This window comes from Micropterus salmoides, unplaced genomic scaffold (genome assembly GCF_014851395.1).
Source record: "Micropterus salmoides isolate LMB-PRFRI ecotype aquatic unplaced genomic scaffold, ASM1485139v1 Ms_hic_scaffold_3, whole genome shotgun sequence".
In the NCBI taxonomy this organism is placed as follows: domain Eukaryota; kingdom Metazoa; phylum Chordata; class Actinopteri; order Centrarchiformes; family Centrarchidae; genus Micropterus; species Micropterus salmoides.
The window spans coordinates 14,716,124-14,736,576 of record NW_024042261.1 but is presented as its reverse complement, the minus strand read 5'-3'; the positions used below and the strand labels follow the sequence as shown (position 1 = coordinate 14,736,576).

The following is a 20,453-nucleotide window of genomic DNA, read 5'->3' as shown; positions in this document are numbered from 1 at the left end:
TTTTCCTTCAAATGTTTAAATTCAGTGTCACTTTTACCAGTCAGTCTGCTTTGCTTTGTTTCAATTTGTTATCACCTGACAGCGAGTGCCCTCTCAGCACAAATCAGCTTCCCTCTGACTCTGTACTCTGGGCTCAGTCCCTGACCACAAATTTGCCTTGGGTATCTCTTACTCTCTGTGTCCATCTCTCTCTCTCTCGCTCTCTCTCTGCGGGGTTAGTGACTACAGAGGAAGATGGTGAGAACAGTGGGCCGTAGCATTTCCCAGCCACAGCCCAGAAGATTGCTGTGGAGCAAGGAGCCCACCTCTCGCCTCAGCCGGTGGCCCCCCGGCCCCAAGTGATGTGGGAAAAGCCTGGGAGGGTGTCCCACTGAGCGTGCTCAGGCAGTTGTCTCAGGCTCCAAACCTGTCACTATAGCCCTCTCAGCTGCAGCAGCAGTCAGGCCGCGCTGAGCTTGTTAAAGATAGCTCACTTCATGAGTGTTTTCTTTGCCATGTTGTTTCACCTTGCCTCAGACCAAACAGAAAGTGCCGCACAAGCTGCAGTGGGAGTCAGTGAGGTTGAATTGAGCCAGTGAGTCGTGACTTCTTGTTACCACTCAAAAATATCTGTGTAAACATCTGTTTGGCTTGCCTGAAACAGTCACGAGAGGGCTAAGGGTTGACATATCTTTGACATCACTATTGTTTGTTTATTGTTTTTTTGTTTGTTTTACTGCTTTTGCAACAAGCAACTGTTGGAATCATTAGTGCTATGACAAACACTTTAAGTGCAAAAACCCTTATCCAGCTGCATGGCAAAATTTTGAGAATTACACAACGGCTATGTGGAGCAAGAGTGACTGTATGGTGGCTTGGTGAGTAATCTCTGGCTCGTCCCTGTGTGTTAAACTGATAAAGAGCAGGAGGATCTGCGTAGTGTCAAGTCCTATAACAAGCCAAACACACACACACACATGCACAGATAAAATAACTTTATACAACTGCAGAGGATAAGATTGCCAAAACAAAAGAGTAAAAAGGGAAATAAAGAGAGATCATTGGTCTTCATCTATGCTTAGAGAGCATTATCATTTTAAGATCCTTGCATGTCTCCAGCAGAAGTTCTTGCCATGGGAATGGATATTGTTCCTCAGCTTACATCTCGTCTGTCACAACGCTTTCATGTGAGAAGAGGCGATCAAGCAGAGCAAAACCGCTCTGAAGTTCCAAGACAAGTGTTTTATTTTTTCACAAAATATGCAAAGAAGCATTAATCATGACTGCTATGTTCACATGCACACCCCTCTCTCAGCTGAGAGTTTTGTACTCTTCCAGTCAACCTATTGCACTAATTCAGCGTCCATATGCGAGGGCGCAGATCTTTGTATGGGAAACTCTGTGACCTGTCTCCTCTGCAGCGTGTGAACAGCCAATAACCCCCCCCCCCCGCCATTTGCACCACTTTATGCTAAACATGGCATTATATTTTTCTCTAGTCATCTTTAGGTTTCATAGTCTCAGTGAAGCAGTGACCAGTTGGCGCCAGACCAACCTGTGTCTGCTTTACATTAGCTGTGAGTAACTAGGAGAGCCCTGTTTATACTGCCTGAGACATGAACGCTTAGGAAGACAGCCAGGAGAGAACTTGTCCTCATTTTTTACAGTTTTTTTTCCCCCCTCAAAGTTTCATCTTGGATCTTGTGAGATACATGCACTGTCAGAATCTGGGGGGGAGGCAGCATAAGCAAGGATTGCCAAAGTGTGTGTGTGTGTGTGTGTGTGTGTGTGTGATTGAGGGGTGGGGCGTGTGGGGGATGGTTTGTGGTAATGTGAGCCAAGAGCTTTTTGGCACATCATCATATGATTTTATCGTCTCTCACACAGTAAGAGAAATGGGGATGTGAGCACATTGTTTTATTGTGGAAAAATATCACAGTTGCAGAGTCACAGTAAACACATGATTACATAGCAACCACATAGAGTTTTTAAGCCAGTTTATGTAAATATAGGTGAGTTGCTATTGACTCTGTGGGTTTCCAGGACATTTACTGTTCATTTAAAAATATACTATGCTAATATACTATAATGATGGTGTCCTGTGGTTACAATTGAGGGAGGAATATTCTGCTGATACCACACACCTGCACATGAATGGCATTTAGAAGGCAGATGAACTTACTCATTTCATGTCTTAAATTTGTCTAAACTTAATTTTTGGACTTCAGTTTTACCCACCTTTCAAATACAATGAATCATAAGAAGAAACTAGACACAGACACACCCTTAAGTACTTTAGTTATAGCATTTATGGTAATAGAATCTATCCATTGTGACACCTGCTTGAAGACAAACTTAATTTCTAATTGTAACATTTAGTGAAAAAGGCATGTAATCTGCAACAAAAAGTATGTAATAATTTTATAAGAATTGCATTTTGTTTTCCAGTATTATCTCTACAGTTAAAATGGTGCAAAGGCAGTAGGACAACTTTAGGTAAGGTCATGGTATGAGTTTGTAAGTTGTTTAAGGTTTTTTGTGTTGTGTAATAAACAGATGTTTGCATTTTCAAACAATATATTATACTACAAAATAAGATCTACAGGCTTACTATTGCTGACACACCTGAAAATAAAACCCAACACAGTGTAGACTGGCTTGACTATTAGCACTGGTGACTAACATGATATTGCTGAACTGCGTCTTTCCAAAGCCTGATGCATTTCTGGCCAGTGGTTACTGTAGGTCAGAAGGTGGTGTTTATAGTGTGTTGGAGAAGAGTGGAGCTCACTGTGGAGCTACACAGGTGAGCTCGTCCTTGGCCACACAACACTTAAACATGACTTAGTCAAATTACTGAATATAGTTTCAGTGAAAAAATATTGTGGTTTTGTAATTGTAACAAAGCAGCCACTGGAACATGATCAGACTATCTGCTTTGGCACAATACATACAATTTATCACAGACATTATCAGCTTGGGAAAGTTTCCTTTTATGGTTCAACAAATCTGATGCCTAAATGGCTCTATTTTTATAAATACATCTCTACTGGTGGCCATAAAAAGCTAGCAGCTCTATTAAGGCTGTTTGGCACAGTGGTGCTTTGAGCTTAATGCTAACATCAGCATGTCAACATGCCTACAGTGGCAAAGCTGACATGCTGATGTTCAACAGGTTTATTGTTTAGCATACCCACCATCTTAGTTCAACATGTTAGAAAACATTGCTAATTAGCACTAAACACAATGTACAACTTTCACAATGCATCCAGTAGTTATTGAGACATTTCAATCTGTACTAAAGTAGTTGATCGACCAACTGACATTGCCATTCCTAAAGCAATGCTGCTGACGTGGCAAAAAAAAAGTGCTCAAAATATTTAACCCTTGTGTATTAACTGGAATCCCCTGAATTTTCAGTTTTATGCCTTTGTTTTCCGTCACCATTCTGTCAAAATATCCTCTCCGGGCCTGTCCACTACAGGACTACTATAGTCTTCTCCCTGAGTGCCAGGGGAGCTTCCCTTCTCACTTCTCACTCCCCTCCTCTTCTCTGTGCTTCTATAGCTCATAGCTCAAGATCAAGCAAGGTTTACAGTGGTATTGCAACAAAAATAGTTCATTCATGTTGTATATATATGCCTTCACACAAACCCGGGGTGTTTCCATCCTTTCCCACAAAACTTTAACCTCTACAGTGTGAAAGGTCAAAATAGTACCACTCGCTGTGGTCTTTGCAGAAGAGGCTGTGCTTAAGTCCTCATGGGGACAAAATATTTAATCATTCCCTAGTCTTTCTAATCAGAGAGTTTTACTGGAGTTTTTCCAAAGCACTCAATGAACAAGGAATTCTGATTATAACCCAAACTATTATTCCCTTATTTCCAACCTTCCTTGGTATTCCGATTTATCTTGTAAAAATCATGGTCTGAGCTCATATGTATGAGGCAATAACTCAGCCACCTCCGCTACAAGGTAAGCCAATACAGAGCATGCAACATGTCATGGAGCACATCATCAGCCAGTTTTCATGACTCACTGCAAAGTAGGACAGCAGGTGCTATGGTTTAGCTTTTCACAGCCTCCTCCATTGCACTGACTTTATTTTAGTTCGTTTCCTTTGATTTGTTTTTGCTTTGCTGGACCCAGTGCGCTGTGTCAGAGGGAGCAAGTGAAACAGAGTTAAGCCAGACAAGTGCCAGTGAGCAGCCAGCCTGCAGGAAAAAGCATGCACATATTGAAGTTGGCAGTGCTAGTGAGAGTACCACTATATCCAAATAAATAGCTCTTATTAATTAATGCTCTTACTGACAAATAAACTGATAAAATCTACACCATTACAACTAAAAAGTTAGACATTGAAACTGTACCAGAGTGAAAATGACTTACTTGGAAAAATTTGTTTACATATCATCTCATGGAATGTAAAATCCATTGGATCAAAGGGCAGATTAAATGTATAATTGCTGCATATCAAAGAAGTACCAGCCAAGTGTGGTGGTTATGTGGCTTTACTTGAACATCATACTTTGTTTTCACAAATGAAGTTGTTGGGCAAAGTCCGAATGAACTTTTTTATTTTTATCCATTCTTCCTCCATCATCTACAACACCTTCAATCTTTTTGTCTTTGACTTACAAGAAGCCTAATACCAAAGTAAGCTTTTGTAATGCAATAAGTGAAAGAGATGATTGTATGATGTGTAATTGGTATGATTATGCAAAAGCAATTTATCTATATTCCCAAAGTTATGGTCTTGACTGGTCTTGAAATAAAATCCCGAGTCCTCAATATCCAAGACCGAGACAAGACTGAGTACAAATGAGGTCGAGTCCGAGACCAGACAAAGACCATCAAAAAGTTGTCTTGAAACCGTTCTCGAGTACTACAACGCTATTATAGGCTTTTATAGAGAACACACAGTCAGCTGGGATATGAACATCCCCATAACTGTGTTATTAACTTTAACTGGTATTTATTCTCTGTAAGTGCATTGTTGATTTTGCCTATACATATTGTTATTGATTGCGTGGTGCATTATAAAACTTGCATTCTAACACCACCCGCTGCTCACACACAAGAAGAAGTTGCATTTGAACACGTATGTCTGGTTAACATCAATTACATATATTCCGAACATTTAATAGAACAGAAAACTATCCCTATGGCGCTGTAACATGCTGATCTGGTGCAGATAGGTTTACAGAGGCTGTCTGGACTCTGTAACAGATGTCAAATAAAATGTTGAATGTCAAACGATTTTTAAGTAAGAATGTCATTGCTGATTGCACATACAGCTACTTCGTTACGTATAATGCACGTATAAAGTAATTATCAAACTTTTAATAAAACCGATTAACAAACAAAAAGAATAAATGACAAAGAAACACAGAAACAAAGAAAGAAGACCCATTGAAGACCCATGGAGTGGCACACTACAGATTTATTAGCTCGGTCTGACCCAGGATTACTCTTGTAGACCAGTAGCACTACTGCGCTGTAAATCAAGCCTTGTCCAGCAGAAGCAGGACCACAAAACCAATGGTGCTGAGGGTCAAAGGTCAATGGGGAGGAAGCTCAAAATAAGGCAGCCACTGGTAATATCTTTATCTACTCTGGAGGCCATAGTGTGGCTTTTGACACTACGGATGGGTATGGTAAAATGTATAATAGCAGTTATAAGTATTGTGCGATTCAAAATATCCTGGAAATTATAACACACACATACATATATATATATGTATGTGTGTGTGTGTGTTTGTGTGTACATATATGGGTATATATATGTAGCAACCTGTTAGCAGCCAGCGTTAATAATTAACGTGATGGCAGCCAGCGGGACGAAAATTATTACATTAATCGACCACCACAAGTTTGGCATGAAAACTAACGCTCATTCATCTTTTCGTTACGAACGACAGTCGGAGTAAACCTCCTGTACGTCATAGCTAAAGCAAGAAGCAAGCTAACGTTAGATGGCCAATGCTGAGCTGAACATGTTTACTCACCTATTTTGCGTTCAACGCGTCTTTGTTTGGGTCTTGTTGTATGAAGTTTTAAAGCTAAAGTTTATGATGAAGGGCACAGCAGCTGCCGGTGTTTGTTGTCCTCTCTCACATGTGACTCGACGTTGCCGCACGCAGCAGACACGTAGCACGTAACTAGGTTATAGGTAACATTAACGCAGAGGGGAAAAGGAAGAATAACAGCAAGCTCAAGACAAGTCTGAAGTCACTGTGTGTGTGACTCGGGTCTGAGTCTCAAATGCGAGTCCCCATATCTGATACCTATAAATATATATATAACGTGTTATTTATTTGTATGAACATAAAAAAGATTCAACAGTTAAGACATAAACTTGAGTTTCACAGACATGTGCGTAATAGAAATGGAAAAATGTGTCCCTGAACAAAGGGGGTCAAAATCAGAAGTAACAGTCAGTATCTGGTGTGGCCCGGTGGTCCTGTGCAAGTGTTGTCACATGGTCTGCCACTGCGAGGACGATCAGTTGTCATTCCTGTCTCCCTGTAGTGCTTTCTTAGGCATCTCACAGTACAGACATTGCATTTTATTGCTCTGGCAACATCCGCAGTCCTCATGCCTCCTTGCAGCATGCCTAAGGCACATTCACGCAGATGAGCAGGGACCATCGGCATCTTTTATTTTTGGTGTTTTTCAGAGTCAGTAGAAAGGTCTCTTTAGTGTTCTAAGTTTTCATAACTGTGACGTTAATTACCAACCGTCTGTACGCTGTTTACAATGAAGAAAGTTATTTGGATTTTTACAAAATTATCTTTAAAAAAGAGTGTCCTTTTAGTTTATATTTGTCCTTATGGTTGTAAGTGAGAAATGTTTAGATTTGCCAAGGGGTATCCTCTATAGTTCAGTCAGAACTCCCAAATTTCACTAGACCAACCTCATAACCTCCAAGTTATTTCTCCGATGATTGTTTAGCCATGTGAGCCAAAGCCTATTAAGCAGTTTGCTGGCAGAAACAACACAGTCAGCCTTACTGATATAGCAAGCTATTGCTAAGAACTGGAGTAGCTGGTGCTTATATTGTGTGTTTCTCTTTGGCTACAGTGAATCACTATGCTCATTTCTGAATATCTGTGGAAAGTACCTGCTATAATAAGCAGGGTTTTCTGCAGTTTGTTGACTTGTTGTAGTTGAAAGTCACGCAATAGGAGCAACAGTAATGACCACACAGGAGGGCTGAGCTGTGAATGAAAGAAAGAAAGAAAGAAAGAAAGTAAGTAAGAAGGAAGGAAGAGACTGACGCTTGTGGTCAAGGAAGTTGACCCTTAGTAATATTTTCTCATGAAGAGGGTGGAATGAAGTGCTGCAGGCAGCAGTTACAATGTGTACATGAGTGTGTGTGCCTGTGAAAATATTTTTCTCTTCACCGATTTCTGCCCTTTTTGCTCCTAGTTGGTTCAGTTAGATCTGACTCATCCATTGATTCATGAATAATGATGTATCATTCTCTGCAGTCAAATGTTTAACTACACGCATGTAATGTCTGTCATCTATAAAGACAGAAAACATTATACTTTAAAGACACCATTTAAAACAGTATCTGAATAAACTTGCATCTGTATGGTAATGTACATAATGCACACCTAATGTTGATTAAAATGTAAAATTGCCAGTTACAACAAGAAAGCTGTAGTGAAAAGGTTGCCTGGTGTGTGTGTGTGTGTGTATGTGCGTGTGTGGGTGTGTGTGTGTAACCCAGACAGCAAGGAGAAAGAGAAGCGGCCTTTTCACTAACATTGATTGGAAGCAGATGTTGGCAAAAGCCAAGACAGAGGAGAAAATGTTTCGGGAAAATTCTCAGGGCTCAGCCTTCTCTTTCTGGGCCCTGGCCCAGGCAGCCAATCATTGCACAGCACTCACTGGTCTTAGGGGTGAAAGAAGCACTCCTATTGGACCGAGGTTCAAACGTGGGCGTTGGGAGCAGATGTCCTGGGAAAGTTGCTGAATCCCAGTCGACTCACAGTAAAAGAAAAGCGAAAACATTTGCTTGTTCAACTGGACAGTGACCAAAACCTGTTTTAATCCAGCTGAACTCTCTCCCCTTCTCTTTCTTTCTCATAGTGCTTGTACAAACACTGTTAAAATGTTACTGTATGCCTCAGCTAGGTATATAGACCTACACATTTCCAATGGAATTGCTTTCAAATGGTAAGTTATTCAATTGCCTGACAAAAGGAAACCTAAGAATAATCTTTTGTGAGGAACGAAGGCTGACTTAAAATACTCTTTCTTTTGTGCTGTCTTCTTTCATCTAGTTTGGAGACAATTTATGAAATAAATGGGGTCAAGAGCTTCCACACTATTGCCATCACCCAGCACTCATCACCCCATCCCTCTGCACCTCTAAACCCTCCACTCCTCCTTTTCTCCTTCTCATCCCTTAACCTTCACCCTCTAGTATTCAAACATCCATCCCATTTCTCAGTTCTCTGCATCTTCTCTCCTCTCGCCCCCCACCCCCACCCCCAATCATCAGCACCCTGCTTCAGTCACACTCTAGTTCATATACAGCCTCACCTGCACACAAAGCCCCATCTCACTCTGTTATTGTGCCAGTCTATTGCCTATTCACAGCAACAGCACAGCACAAATCAATCATCCTTCTTAATGGAAAGTCCACATTAACATGAGAGGACACTCCATTTCCGTCCCAGAATGCCAGGTCGACTGGTACCTGAGCTTCAGCCAATGCAGATCCAGAGCGAGCAGGCACTCTCATTTCAGGTGGGATAGCAAGGTGATGCCGTTAGGTCCAGGGGTGGCTCTGGGAGTCAATGGTATATTAACTGGGGATGCGACAACGGCAATAAAAATGCAAATTACCAGCCAAAGCAGGCGATGGCCTGGATCTGCCCTTTATAAGCCGGGATAATACAGTCACCACAACTGCCAAGACATGTGGTTCAACACATCACAGACATAACAATACTAAAAATGAGAGGAGGGGAGGAACAGGAGAGGTATAGAGTGTGTGCAGTACGTGCTATAGCTAAGGACAACGCTCTTTTATATGTGACAGGTATTATTGGTATGCCAAATAGTCACCATTATGTTTAATCTGCATTCTGTTTATATGCTATTGAAGACTAGACATCATTTGTCATTTTTAAAAGCTGAATACAGAATCAGATTCTTTATCCTACGCAGCCATCTGTTCTTAGTCACTTGTGCTGGTGTTTGTTGATGACAAACAGCTGATATTTGTGGAAGTGAAGAAGGGAAAGCCAAGACTTTTAGTATCAAACTAATGCATGTCCAAATTCAATAATGTTAGAGCAAACATCCCTGAAATGCTTGGCTGCTTTGTTCCTGAATTTTTTTTATGCAGCTATCTGATTTGATTTATTGGTAAATTGTGTAAAAAGCTCTTAGATCTGTCACATATAGTAAGTAAAGGTGAATGTGTCCACCAACGGTAGGGGCATATGTGTGTTTATCTCATTCAAGATAATTTAGCAGCAATTAGATGTGACAATGTGCAGATGTCCAAAAGTTTAATTGAATCAACATTTCGACCAATAAGGTTATCATCACTTTCCACTTTTTGCCACTCTGACACCAAAAACTACCAGTGCAACCACAGTGTTATGTGATCTAGTTCACATCCACTCAGATTCACCTTACCAGTCTGGGAACAGTGACCCTCTTGTCACAAAAAATATATCTCCACAACTGCCTCATAAAATCAAAACATGGTCATTTCGAACATGAATGTTTGGTTAGGTCACTTATAGCATATGGCTTTGTGTTAACATGAGACTCTTGCCCACAGAGATGTACAATTAATTGATGATCCATTATTCTTTATGCTCATCCATGTCGAGCAAGGTTAATGACTACAATGTTCAGTTTTCCTCTGAGTAAAATAACATTTAACTACTTACTGGAAAATGTCTAATTGTAAGTCAATTAATGGCTTTGCTGGAGTTTACATGTGACATAAGTTGCCTGGCCCAAGTATTGTTGTGTATATGTAAGTCACAGAGTACCTTATGGCAATAGAACAAATCAGCAGAAGACAATTCACCTCTATCAACAGTCTCTTTTCCCCAAATCCATGAGAAGGCTCATTTTTGAGAAGACATGGTAGATCTTTTTTTGTTTATATGCATGTCCCTGGACATCGCAGTCAGGCCAACTGTGAAGGACAATGCGACATGGATATATCCCCAGGCAACTGTGTCTCAAGTTGGACCATCAGGGCCCTCTGGGACACACTGGTCATATTTCACAACTTCCCTGCGTAATGGAACCACTGAGTTGGTCTCTTGTGCGTCACAGGGATTCTCTTTCTATGAAGAGGATGTTAATTTAGGGCTGTGAGGATAGATATAGTTGTGTTTCATCCTTATCATAGCAGAAGGCCCGTTAGGTCTTAACTCAAAAGAATGTCGACTGTTAAAGCATTGTGACTGAAGTTAAAAGCTGATTTTGCAGTAGCGACATCTAGGCTGTTTCATATTGTGCCCTCCAATGTTCGATTTTTGTATCCATTAATGTCCCTAAAATTAAAATGCTATTCATACTTTTATTTTGGTGCCAGAGTGTAGTCAGACATTAATTCAGTGTTATTAAAATACCAGTTCGGCTACAGTTATCTTCACAGTTAATTTAGATGACATAGACATGCACTGTAACATTCTCATATGGAGATTTATGAACTTTCTTTAGAGATTTATGGTGTACATACACTGTAGTTTCACCACAAAAACAGTTTCCTCTGGTACTATTCACCAGCCCTGATGAGTGTGACTGGTTTAAGGGATACAAGGGAAGATTTACCATTTATCTATTACAAATTACTTTCAGGACCACAAAATGTTGCCACATGTTTTCAGTTTAGTATTTGGTATTTGCTAATCTGATTCTGTAATTTGGCAGAGCCACAGTGTTGTCTATTATTTCATTTGAATGTTATGCTACTAATTAAGACTTGATCCAAGTCAGGAAAGCAATGGAGCGCAACAGAAACCCTGCTACTGAGATTGAAATAGTTAAATAGTTATAAATGCTACTGTCGGCGTGATGAAGGGGTTAGTAATGGAATTAAAGATTCTCATAACTGGTATTTCTCCCAGACCTTCAACCACAGACACAGTTGACTCTGCTGCAACAGTCAATCATCATTTATAAATAAATAATAATAATAAATGTCGCCTCACAAGTGCTCATTGAATTGACCCATTAGCATCTAAAAATTATGTTTTTGGCTTCCTGTGCCCCAGCAGTACAGTGGTAACTTAAAAAGTAGACACAGTATAATATGAAACTCAACCCCCCAATCTCTCCTGTGATGATACTATAAAGCTTTCAGAGCTGGAAAAGATTAGAACAGCACCTGAGAAGTAAAGTGTGAAAAAATGAGTAAAAAAAGGCTTTGCAGTACATGCGCCAGCATGGACCTTACAGACATATACAGACCAAACACTCATCAGTACCATCTGAATGCATAAAATACTGTACTAGGACACACGCATCCTTCAATGCCACAGACAGATAAGATGGCCCCAGAGGGCAGTTACGATTACTTGATTTCACCTAATAAATTCACTCCAGAGGTTTGAGTTTTATTGCACTTGTGCCCCTAATAAGGCCAGTATTTCCCAACTTCATGGTTACACCAGTCCACCCTTTAATCTCCCTCCCTGTCATTCTCAGTCATGTTAAGACTACACGCAGGAGACATATGTAGCTTGGTAAGACCCTTTAGATAAATATTTAGGTTTGAAATCTGACAAACGGACAGCATTCCAGTGTCAAGAGAGTTGTAAGCTGCTGACGACAGGAGGTGATACTTTTTGTCGAGAGAGGCAGAAATCATCCGACATCCTTCTTGCGACTGCCAGGTGTTAAGGTTCTCACTTTCTGCACAGACTTCCTCTTTTCTTCATGTCTCTCTCTGCTGTCTTTCACTTTTAAAACACTGCTTTAAATCAGTGGAAGATTTTCTCTGAATGAGGCACAGATCGGGTAAAAATGTGTGGGTAAAGTGTGTCTGCTAGAGGACGCTTTGTGTCTGGTTTTTGATGTGGAATAAGCAGGTATGAGTGGTATCATAATGGGTTTGGATTTTGTTCCAGGTCGGTTGGAACGTGCACTATCCAGGCAAGTATTTAAAAAACCTGACTAGCGATCACGTCTGGTCTGGATCATTAGCCCAGTCAGAGCGAGGGAGGTGGAAAGGAAAAGAACCACCTGGGTAACCTCAGCCTGCCCTCTGCCAAGAACACCTCCAACAGGAGAATATGGGTCTGATTTTGACAGAAGACAGCTCTGTTGTGTTTGCTTTTGGGGTTACATGTGAAGTGTGTAAAAGCAGTCATGTGCATTCTTTTTCATGTGATATATTCAGTATGTATGTCTTATTTGATCAGCATCATTGTCATTTTTACATTTCAAAACATTACATTTGTCATTTATGTAAATGACGCCCAAACCAAAAGCACATTTCGAAATTGTGTCTATGTTTGATATGATATATATATGATATTGTCATGTACATTGTATTTTGTTTCTTCATTTAGCCATTTTCTAGAACTGAAAAATAGACTACTGGACCTGTGTTTTGGCCTTATTGCTAGACTGCTGCTGTGGGGCCAAACAGCTGTGCTGCTTGGGGCAGCAGGCCATGGCCCTGTATGTTTTCTATCTGCAGTGGAATTTATATGAGCCCGGGGTTACAAGCACATGAATGGGCCCCAGTGTGCTGGTTCTGTTTTGACGTCACCTCATCAGCGCCATGGGACATACTCGTTAAAACCGGGACACACCATGGCCCACATGTATTTCAAAGGGAACCTAGGCCCCCTTTGAAGGACCAGAGTGTGGTGATTTGAACAGTAGAAAGATTTGTTTGACTAATTTGAGCCACTTTGAGTGGGTCTGATGCATAATTAACTGTTGATTGAAACCATCCATCAATGGATCTATGATATATGTGTCTACGTAAGTATCTATCCATCAATTTATCCAATGAAAAACAATCACCAGTATGTGTTCAGAGTTGCTCATTGATATAATATATTACTGCTTTTTCTATAGATGTTGAACTGTATCAAACATCCAATGCTTTAGGAGTATCGAGTTTGATGAGTCAACATCACATCTTAGACAACAAGATGTCCTGCAGAATAAGTATAAAATAGCACTATGTTGCCATACAAAACTGTAAAACATATTTAATAGTTTTGTGTTGTTTGTATGTCCATAAAACTTATTATAGCAAAATGATAATAATATTAGTATATAGTATTATAATAGAACTAATAACTGTCAGTGTTATATGCATATGCACATTCAGTAACACCACACACAATTATGAAATCTTTGTTCACATATATTTTATAACATTTTTAAGTACATTAAGTACATTTTAGAAATAGAAGCTACAGTTTATAAAACCTTTCCAGCGGAAATCATTGATGGGCCAGCATCAGCCTTTTTTCTTTAGCAGACAGGTCTATTTTCTATATAAAAAAGAATAAAAAACAAAAAACAAATCGCTACATTACATTGTCCTGCGCTACCTTTAAATTCCCATGAAAGCACCAGCTGTCTGCGTCTTTTGTCTTTTATAAAATATAAATTATTGAAAAATATTCAAATGTTTGTGAACTAAATACAATAAAAATGATCTCATAACAAAAATACAGAGACACTATAAAATATACAAAAAAACAACATCCAAAGCAAAAAAAGGTTTTCCTTCTGAATCCATTCTGAGATATGCATATGCCACAAACTACTGCTGTGTATACACTTACCCAACTAAGGTTCATTAATACATAAGACCTGCAGTAGATTGGAATCTGTGACATTTAACAACAGTATATTTTCCTGACAAAATAATTTTCAAAATATTAACATTTTATGCAACATAATGTTTTCTTTTAGAACATTAATCTTATAAAGCCAACCATACCAATATCATGACCTTGTGTGGGGGGAAAAAAAGAAAACTCTTCAGGGCACTGACAAACATCACAACTATGTCTAAAAATCTGTAAAGTTCTCTTTGACATAAAACATTGACAGAAAAACTTTGATGAAAAAGGTTGACGCCTTGACATCAACATGCAGGAAATAATAAAAGTACAGTGCAGGTTATTACAAATTAAATTGAATTTTTTTGTCAGATGACAAGCATTGGTGTGGTTTCGCGAGTCAGTGCTTGATGACGGTGGAAAAGCTTGTTATCAATTACACATTAGGAACATGTACAGCATCTCTTTTCTACACTAAGTGGGAAACTCAGATGAGTGAATACATTTCTCTTTGTCCTAAAGCTGTGTGCCTTCTAACATATTGACAAAAGATAAAAGAAAAATCAACACTTCCCCAAAAAAACCGAGAGAATTCTGGTCCCTGTCTTCTGACGATTGTGGATGACACCCGAATTGCTGTGGCCAAAGACCTCACATGGGTTTTGGTTATTATTCCTGCTTTGTCTCTTGCTTATTTGTGTAATCTGGGTCTCAATAAAGCATTATGAAATACAATCTGTACAAATAGACATTTCAAAAGCTATTTTCATCCATATGGGTAACATTCAGCCACTGTAAACAATAACATTGTATTCTAAGATGATATTCCACTTTGGCATTTCCCATAAGGCCAGTGTACAGCCACTGTTCCCACTGTTGGAGGAAACTGTTGCCAATTTGCTCTAATGTAACCAGTGAATATTTATGCATGTACTGTAAGCAAACTGCACAAATGTGGGTGCAATCATACATAAGTTACTCACTATGAACAGAATATTATTTTGTTCATTGATAAGCAACACGAACCTGAAACTTAAATACAAATGTCTGCTACTAGTTCTAAATGTCTCTATTTGCAATGAGGTTTCACATGAAAGCTGCAGCCAACCATGATGGCAGTGGAAAATGAACTATACAACCCATGTAATTCAAATCTCCAAGCAGTGCCAACTTGCATCATTTCTGTCACCTTCTTCATCAGACCTCACAAGTGATATCCCCTGCAGTATCTAGATTCCTTTCCGCCACCTCATCTATCCCATACAACATTCCAATTTTCTCTAGTCAACATTTTTCTTTTGCCTTTCCCTTTTTCCTACACTGTACCTCCACACTATACTGCAGCCGCGTCTTTGTAGCTAAAATGTACTGCATAACAAAAAAAAAAAAAAAAAAATCTGACATTCTAAGGATTTTGTAAAATCACTCCCTCAACTTTTTCACTTGTGATTTTATTATACAGACAAACAGAAGATTATTCAAACATTTCTAAAGCAACACTAACATGGACAGTGAACTGACAAATTATGCATCTAATCTGCACATTAAACATTTCTTCTTGCCAAAGGCTCCTGAATTCCCCCACATAGATTGTCTACAGTTTGCTAATACTGGTGGTATATGCAAAAATGCATAAGTTTCAGTCACAATATGTGTTTCTACCAAGGTGGCAAACAAGTACGTAAAGGTGAAAGCGTCAGTTTCTAAAGCAACGGCTACTTTCAGTTGTCTGTCTATCAGACGCTCTTGGTATGAGTAATCTCACCAGGTCCTCACACCCTACAAAGCACAGGGCCAGTGTCTATAGTGTTGTCTGATAACAAATCAGCACATATCAGTTAAAGGCTCCTAGAGAACAGAACAGTTAAACTTGGCCTCTAAGGTTTGGTTCCACTGAAATACCTTCATTGAAAACATTAAAAACTCTTTCCAATATATGCTTGGTAGGTTAACACTGGGTCTTTTCAACATCAATAATATAATACTGGCACAAGCATACGCTCCTCCACAACAAATTAGAAACAACGTTTTTTGGTCCAAGCTGAAAACGCTCTCTTTGCAGAAGAGAAACAGTGAGCATGTATGTAAATATGACATTATGCCTTCCATAGTTTAGTTTTTACATTTTGGCAACCGCTGTTGTCAAAGCGGGAACTTTCTGCCCCCTATCTCTCTAAAATGAAATGAATCATTTAATTTTGCTCTTTCTGTCACGGTTCTTTCAGACTTTCTGTCTTGGTCCTCTCGTCTGTCCACTGTGCTACACAGGCAGAATGGAACCTGAAATCTACCCGCTAAATAATACCGGTACATATCACACATACGCACGCTCACACACACGCGCGCACACACATCTCAAATGCAACAGGGTATGAATACAGGCTTTTGGCTTGTGCCTTCTTTTTAAAACATGGTCTGAGAGACAGGAGCTTGAAGTTGACAAAGACCACAGTTAGTCATTAAAAACATTTTGGTCCCCCCAAAAAACGGTTTACCGACTCTATCAAACAGTTAAGACCACTTTTATGAGCCGCAGTCCACGTGACTCCAAAATGTTTGTCTTCACTTCCAAATTTCTTCTTTGCTTTCACTCGTCCGTATCGGGCTTTACGTCCAACATTGCATGGAGCTCCTCAGGGGTGTACCCCAGCAGGCTTTTTAAGTCACAGACAAAGCGGTAGACGTAGCGTTTCCCCGATGTCTTGTGGATGATATTCTTGTCATAGTAGTAGCGAAGGCCACGGCTCAGTTTCTCATAGTTCATCTTGGGCTTGTTTTTCCTCTTGCCCCACCTCCGAGCAACCTAAAACAACGCAGGAAATAAGCATGTCAAGATGTGTCATAAACAGTTATATAACACATGTGAAACAAATTAAAAATCAAATCCACAATTAAAATCTGGTAATAATCTGAGAATGTAATCATCTTCATTTTAACTGCTGAGCAATTAACAAATGAATTCATTTTGATATATACACACATACATACATACATATATACACACACTGCAAGATAAGTTATCCCTTCCAAAAAATATTGCTAAACAAGGCATGCAAACATTTTGACAAAGTCAGAAGACATCTTGTTCATCTGGTTAACTACTTAGGACCTCCCAGCACGTGTACCAGGGACCAGCGGGGTCACGGCCTCTCACCTCATCTGGGTCAGAAAGCTTGAACTCCCAGCCGTCGCCTGTCCAGCTGATAAAGGACTGGCACGACTTGTCGGTCAGCAGCTCCAGAAGAAACTGCCACAGCTGGATGGGGCCACTGCCTGCAGAGCAGATGGGAGAAGGAGAGAAGGTATGCATTTAAACTAAAGAAAACACTATTTACACCGAGAAGACACATTGCTATTTTTTGGTGTAGACACTGGTTGGTGTGTGGATTTAATTTAATAAATGTATATGTATAAATGCATATATGGTATTTTGATGCTAAATGAAATCCAAGATGAATAAAACACATTTTTGGGGTGAGGAAGAGTTCCAGTATAAGGAGTATACAAGAGGGAGACACACTACGTAAAACTATGCTAAATCTATATAATAATCTTAATGCACTGCAAGGATTACTAGACAACGAAATTTGTGTGGAGTGGAATATATTGCGTTTCTACAGTGTATCATTCTGCTATGTATGAAAGTACAGCATGCCAATTATTCACTTATGTCTGGAGAGGTACAAAGTAAACCTTCTAATCTGGGTCAGACTGAAGTACAGCAGTGGAACCAAATGTCCTCCTAAATACAACAGTCCCATTCATCATGTATCCCCTTGTCTGCCAGTTGCCCTGTCCAGTATGTGAATCTAGAGTCTGTGTCTGTATGAGTTCCATACTGATGAAATCACTAGTTTAAAATAAGAGGGGTTGCCTTTAGGCTTCAGCAAAACATCTTATAGACTTGCATACAGACTGAAAGAGTGAGAGAGAGAGAGGGAGTGACTCCTAAGTCTTCCGTAAAGTTAAAATGGATTGCATTTTTTCATGAATAAAGAGTAATATAATAATCTGTTAACACTAGCACTAACTTTAGTGCAATTACAACAGCTTATTACATCTTGTGGAAAAAAAAGGAGGGAAAGCAAAACATAGACAACCCAAAAAATATGGTCTTGTCTCTGAACTAGATTCACTGCAGTACACTTTGATCTTGTGGTTTTTCAGCATATACACGAACCCACCCACTTTTGAGGCTTGCATGTTGAAATCACACCTGCCTATGCTGCACACCGCCTCAGCAAAACTGAAGCTAAGCAAAAAGTCACCTCTCTCGAGTGCCTCAGAAAACCAAATGTACCCTTATACAACACAAACAAAAGCTTTCAGGGAAACAGACGTGTGGGTTGAAATGGTGCTTTTCGAGCCCTCTTAACTCCTGCTAGGATTGGAGAAGGTGCATGACAACAGCCACCCCGACTTTGGAAAATAAGCGGCTGAGCAACACTGGGTGTCTTTCAGAAAGCTTTGACTCGCATTCCAAAAGCCTGCTACTGTAACAACGAGCGCACATAAGGGTCATACAGTGCCAGTTTACCAGCCCCCTGTGCTCTCATGCCAGAATGTAGGCGACCCTTTGACAAAAAAAAAAAATAGTTTCCAAAAATATGTTACAAGTCTCCATGCACAATGGGCCTCATTGAAAAAGCATACAGTGTGGCAAATGGGTGGGGGCTCGCATTCACAGCAGTGTTAAGTATCTGACCCACGGCACGCTAAATGGGTCTTGAGCATATGCAGCTACAGCAAAAAAAGCTGGGTGCCGATTTGGGCTGCAACTGAAGATGTATCTATGGGTTATTTTTTGTAAATGTAAAATAATAACAAAAGGTAAATAATTACAACTCAAAGGTTTCTGAACCATGAAACTCATATTTGAAAAGGTTTAACCAGCTAATATGTGGGGCTTTAACTCGATAAATGACTTAAACAATGGATTATCAATATCATTACCATTTTTAACCACTTGACTAAATCTAGTAGCAATGCAAAGTGCCCCTGTGTGCATATGAATGTTTATACGTTTGAGACAAAAGAGACAAAGTAGCATGATACAGATTGAGAGTTCGCCATGCTTTAAGGCCGCTTGATGTTACTTTAGAAAGAGGTGTAAATGGCAAATTGTCACAGGAAACCGCAGAGAAGACAACTGAAGCTCCGCTTATCTCTCTGCAGCCTTATCAGGCTCCCTGTCCTCACTACAAGTGTCACCTGTCACCACGTGACTGGCACAGGAAGCCAAGCAGAGCAAACTTTCATAAACATCGATTTGGAATTTTATAAAAGCCTTTTTCTTTATGTTGAGGTTTGATTTTTGGTTGAGGTTTCTTTCTCTCTCTCCATCTCTCTCTCTTGCTCTCCCTTTCTTCATCCACCCACACATACGCACACGGGTACGCGCACACATGTACACTCAAAAAATGCTTCCATCTTTGAAAGACTACACTCTCCTTACGCTGCTTCTAATAACAGCTAGGACCGGAGCAGGCTGCTAGAGAGTTTTCTCTTTCAGGAAAATTACGGTATTTTAGCGTGATTTTTTTCATCTTTCCCTATTCCCCATTGTGTAAAAGCTCAGAGGAAGCACATTCTCCTCAGTGAGAATACATTACTATGCATTAGGCAGGAACCATTCGCCAGGCTTTCACACATGAGCTTCTTGGAGTCATCTGTCCTGCCAAAATAACTGGTACATGTCAGATGTCAGGACTGAAGTGGTAAATGGAGTCGATGTCGATGTTGTGAGGTACATTTGAAAAGGTTTTGGGAAAAAGAATTTTCCACATGCCGAGGTTAATAATACAGATTTTTGTCAAAGCAAATTTCATTACGGCATAGCTTTACAAAAAAAAAAAAAAAAAAAAAAAAACTACTCAAACTAACACTTATATGAATCTGAAAAGGTGTAAGAATCTCTTTTGTTCATGCAGAATGTTTATCTGGTCAGTCTTGAGTCCTATTGAAATCTGGCTATGAGCTTATGCATCATTTTTAAGTTTCATAACCGTCAACTTTTGTCAAACAGGGTGCACGGAGCAACGCAGCTTCTAATGGTGACTAGAGGAGCTTTCTGAATGTGTCTTGCAGTTTATTATTTGATTATATGTATATTATGACAACTTCCCAACATCATTACGAATAAATGACTCACTGTTTCATAAGCAGCTTTTTAACTAATAACTATACAGATGACCAATTAACTCGTACATACCAACTTGGGGACTAGTCTGTTGAGATCTGATGTATGTATTGTTAATGACATTGAGAAATGTGCTTGGGTTTCCCCTTTTCCAATGCTGGCAATCTCACAGCCTTGTGACTATAATTTAAACACGACAGAAAAAGTCCCAAACACTTTGGTGTTAAGAGGCAATTCAGTGTCTACACTGCAAAACTCTCCTTACAATCCAACAGCAATGATATGTCAAAGATTTTACAACTCTACTCATGAATACAAAAGATTAATATGCACTTTCTTATGCAACACATGATTTGGAAAGTGTCATTTTCATGCGATGATACAGTATTTAACATTGGGAAATAGCTTACACAATCTGAGAAAAGTTAATTTATATCTGTTTCCCATGTTCCTAGGTTCATGTAATTATAGAAACAGCATTTATGGCTCAGTGTTAACACACACATCCTGGTAAACTGTAAAAAGTAGTAACA

The 20,453-nt window shown here is 39.6% G+C and overlaps 1 protein-coding gene across 5 annotated transcripts in view; it reads right to left on the bottom strand.

Moving 5' to 3' along the window:
* Positions 1-13,336: 13,336 nt before the first annotated feature.
* The window catches only part of ets1 (v-ets avian erythroblastosis virus E26 oncogene homolog 1), a 37,682-nt gene continuing 30,565 nt past the window's right edge, over positions 13,337-20,453 (bottom strand). For 3 of the 5 annotated variants that reach the window (XM_038692581.1, XM_038692582.1, XM_038692583.1), the window contains exons 9-10: positions 16,936-17,054; positions 16,369-16,584 (exon numbers count right to left, since the gene is read on the bottom strand). In XM_038692581.1, the coding sequence (XP_038548509.1) occupies positions 16,369-16,584; positions 16,936-17,054 (335 nt within the window). Of the gene's footprint in view, positions 16,585-16,935; positions 17,055-20,453 lie in introns of all 5 variants that reach the window. The other 2 variants (XM_038692584.1, XM_038692585.1) reach the window with 1 other exon arrangement.